Consider the following 3,916-nt stretch of genomic DNA (forward strand, 5'->3'; position numbering starts at 1 on the left):
CTATCTATCTATCTATCTATCTATCTATCTATCCATAATTTATACGGGCAAGTCAATTTCTAGTTTCAGTGGCGTCTGATCATACATAGTGTAGCAGTTTGCAAAATAACTGAATCATGAGAACCAGAGTGATGGTGACAATGCGCACTTCTTTGTTGCCAAGGCAACCAAAATACGTTTCTGTGGATGAAGTCATTTGTTACGCTGATCGTTACCATGGTTACAACCTAGAGAGGGCGCTGCGGAGGAGCGTTTCACGTAAAATGACGCAGGGCGGGGGCGTGCCCGTGATGCGCGCTGCGCAAGGCTGCTTGTTGTTCCCGCAGAGAGGCGAGAAGATGGCGGCCGTGTCAAGCGGAGGTGCTGCTGGGTCCGCTGCGGCCGGGATTACGCACTCTGGCCGACCGACCCACGCAGGCATGGGCTCCCAAAACCGAGCCCAGCCATCCTCGGGGATCACCCACTCCAGTCGTACCAGCACGGCCGCTGGGTGCATCACCAATCCTGGGCACACTTCGGTTACCAGGCCCCCCCCAGCCCGAGTGGGCCACTACGAAATCGAGCGGACTATCGGCAAGGGAAATTTCGCGGTTGTTAAACTAGCCACACACATCATTACCAAAGCAAAGGTAAGACGAGTGATGTCCGAGCGTCAGAAGTGAACAATAACAACTTGTCATTGTTATATTTCAAGCCTTTTTATCCATATACTCGGAATGACGCTGGGGCCTTCAGGCTCATAAGGCACAACGGCCAGCCCGCTTTGGTGACACCGCTGCTCGGTGTTGGTGGGGGTCCATTCGAGACAGGGCATCACCTCTAACGTTAACTACTGGATACAAGATACATCTGTTTTCACATATATTAGTTAGTGATGTTTTTGAGGAAAGATATAAAGGCCTGAGGTAAATGTGTGACATAGCGCAGAGGACGGAGAGAAGGGTATTGACGAAGATGAAAAAGAGGAGACAGAATGTTCCAACTATAGAATATAGCTTAACATTAGCTTACTAGCTAATTAGCTGTTCGGCTAGATGCAGATATCTTTAAGACATTCCCAACAACAAGGTTACAAGTTTGTAACTCCTAGCTGAATAACTTTATATTAATATTGAACTTCCAAAGTTAACGTATAACGTATTATAACTGTTTGTGAAATTAGACGTAAAAGTACCACTCAAAACTGTTTGGCAGATTCAGAGAGCGGCTTTTTAATTTAACGTTAGCTAGTTTGACACTGCTTTCATAATTTCGCGTTAGGAAAGTTTCTTACGTCTTTATAATACAACCATTTTCTCGTAGTGTAACTATACCAGTTTATAAAAACTGTATTCCAGCTTTGTGCACCAGTTTTGGGGAATTTAGATATCCCATTTTATAGCTTGGTGACATTTTATGAAACCTCCCGGACAAGAAAACATTGACATGGCAAAATTAGTGGTTTCAAAACTGCCACCAGCTTGCAGACAGTATTATCAAAAAATATACATTAATGCAAAGCTTTGGTTTTTGATGAGTCCTGTACTTCAAATATATAACTGGCCATGACACATTGCATCCAGGTCTGCTAGTGTTTGTGTCAAACAGTAGGTAGGTATGGACCTTTTTTTTTTAGTTTGGGGAAATTTGCGGCATTACAAATGGAATGGTCGCTCAAATATTCCAAGTAGGGTTTTCTTTTCTGCTGACCTATTGGATCAGGTGCCTTTATGTGGGCTGTATTTGCCTGAGAGCCATCTGTTGTCACTCCAGTTAGAGTATGCTGACTATGTCTTCTTGGCTTGCATGGTAGTGTAAGTCCAAAACGGCCAAAACAAATAAATCAGAAAGCCCTGGTTGGTGCATTTGACAACAGCATCATTAGTAAGACTTCTGCTAAAAGACACTTGATTTCCAGCCTGTTGGCTTCTAATCAGCACCGTCTGTGCACTATGATGACGTGAGAAGCCTTCTACCTGATGATATGACTATTAAGATGAGTGTGCACATCCCTTATGATGGATGCATGGCTCACTAACAACAAATAGGGCCTACTGTGAGAGCGCACACAGAAGGCTCTTATCTCATCAATCCAATACACATAGAGCTTTCAAAACTGGCCAAAATTGACGTTTGAATGTTCCTTCAAAAAAAATACATAGGTTTAAATGATTAGAATATCTATTTTTGCACATTATGTCCATAAAATGGCGATGAACTTATTACGAGATACATAACTACTTTATTTGTGTAGGTGTATTTTTTTAACATGAACACGTCTTTTAAAAGATCAACACATACCAGCACATTACAAAATAAACTCACCTTAATAGACTAATGTTCTACTAGGAAATTTAATAGAAAGACCATAACGTTACACTTCTCTCTGAACTGTGATTGGTGGCCGACAAGCTTCTAAATTAGTAACATTTAATAACTTAATGTTTCATTCTCTTGTCACATCGTAGGAAAGCACAGTGCTATCGCCGGAGTGTCAGGCTCATTTTCTGTGTGGCATGAGGCGCGGTTGGGTGGGTGGAAGTTGCAAGCTAACGCTGGCTAACTAGCAGTTTAGTTGTGGGTATCATAGCAACAATTTTGTATCTGGTTTTTGGATGCAGCCTGCTGGCGTGGAGTTATTTCCTTTCAAGCAGGTGCAGAACGTACAGGGTTATTGGCTGTTGGCTTTAGTCTTTGCGGTGTGTTCAAGTTAGGCCCGCACAATTTGGGAAAAAATACGATTCATGATTTTATTTTGCTTAGAATTGATATCACGATTTTCTGCCACGATTTTTTGAACAGGACTTTTTTTTCAAGTAAAGTGGCAAACATTTTGAAGTCAATCGACTCACACAGTTGTGTAGACATTCCAGTATTAACCCACATATTAACCCACATGTTAACCCACATATTAACCCACATGTTAACCCACATATTAACCCACGTTCCCTCCCGCTTCTGGTGTTCCTGCGTATTTACTAACCAACTATCGGGTCGCTGGTGGATGCACGGCTGTAGTGTTCTCTGTCCTGTTGGTGTTTCCGTCATACTGCTGGCCCTACGTGTCCATACTTCCATGACCGTAACGTTACCGGGGTTAGCTTCTGTTTCGGGGAAAGGGGGCTTGGTGTTCTCCTTTACCTTGTTAAGGTAAGCTAGGTTAGCCTCCTTGTGTTTGTTTCTCAAAGGTAGGCTACTTTCAAATTCATGTGCTGTTTCCCTGTAATGAATTGTCCACATATTTTACCACCTTATGCTGCAAGGCACTTGCTTTTATCTGACACAGTCATTCTTAAATAGCACTCTGCCGCTTTCTTCCGACTTTTGGTACCGCCATGATGCCAGGTGAGGCATGGAATGTCAAAATTTCTGGGTTCCTAGTCGGAAACTATACACGTCTACGGGAAATGTTACTCTCGGAAAGATTTAACATTTTTTGCTCTATGAAAGACATTGACAAAGGACAGGTAATTTAGTAGATATTTTTAACCAGACCAAACATAAATAGTTTTTTGGAACCTATAGCACATTGCGTATCAACACTAGCCTGTAAACAAAGAGGCCTCAATGAAGAGAAGGGAGAGCATTGCAGCGCTTGGGAGCACTTTAAAACTCACAGAAGAAAGTAGTAGCGTTTGTCTTGCATTCGGCTTGTAAAATTAAATGAGAACCAAAGTCATTTAAAAATTAAATTGTGAACAGGATGAAGCGAGATTGGGATTTTATAACGATTAATTGTGCAGACCTAGTTCAAGTGCAAATGTTTGGCCAAGACACATCTGCTCGATGTGTCAAGGCCTTTAGCCTGTTAATGCTTGCCTGGATGTTAAAATGATAGTGGACCACGGAGTAGGCCTGCACGGGCCAGCATAATGACGGAGACAACAGCAGGACAGAGAACACTACAGGCTGCTTTCACCAGCAACCCGATAGCTGG

At 42.6% G+C, this 3,916-nt stretch overlaps 1 protein-coding gene across 2 annotated transcripts in view; it reads left to right on the forward strand.

The window, feature by feature from the left end:
* The first annotated feature begins 305 nt into the window (after positions 1 to 305).
* Positions 306 to 3,916, forward strand: part of sik3 (SIK family kinase 3) — a 39,627-nt gene continuing 36,016 nt past the window's right edge. For both annotated transcript variants that reach the window (XM_032505458.1, XM_032505461.1), the window contains exon 1: positions 306 to 629. In XM_032505458.1, coding sequence (XP_032361349.1) covers positions 339 to 629 — 291 coding nt within the window. In that variant the 5' untranslated portion in view covers positions 306 to 338. The remainder of the gene's footprint in view (positions 630 to 3,916) is intronic.

Source organism: Etheostoma spectabile, chromosome 3 (genome assembly GCF_008692095.1).
Source record: "Etheostoma spectabile isolate EspeVRDwgs_2016 chromosome 3, UIUC_Espe_1.0, whole genome shotgun sequence".
In the NCBI taxonomy this organism is placed as follows: Eukaryota; Metazoa; Chordata; class Actinopteri; order Perciformes; family Percidae; genus Etheostoma; species Etheostoma spectabile.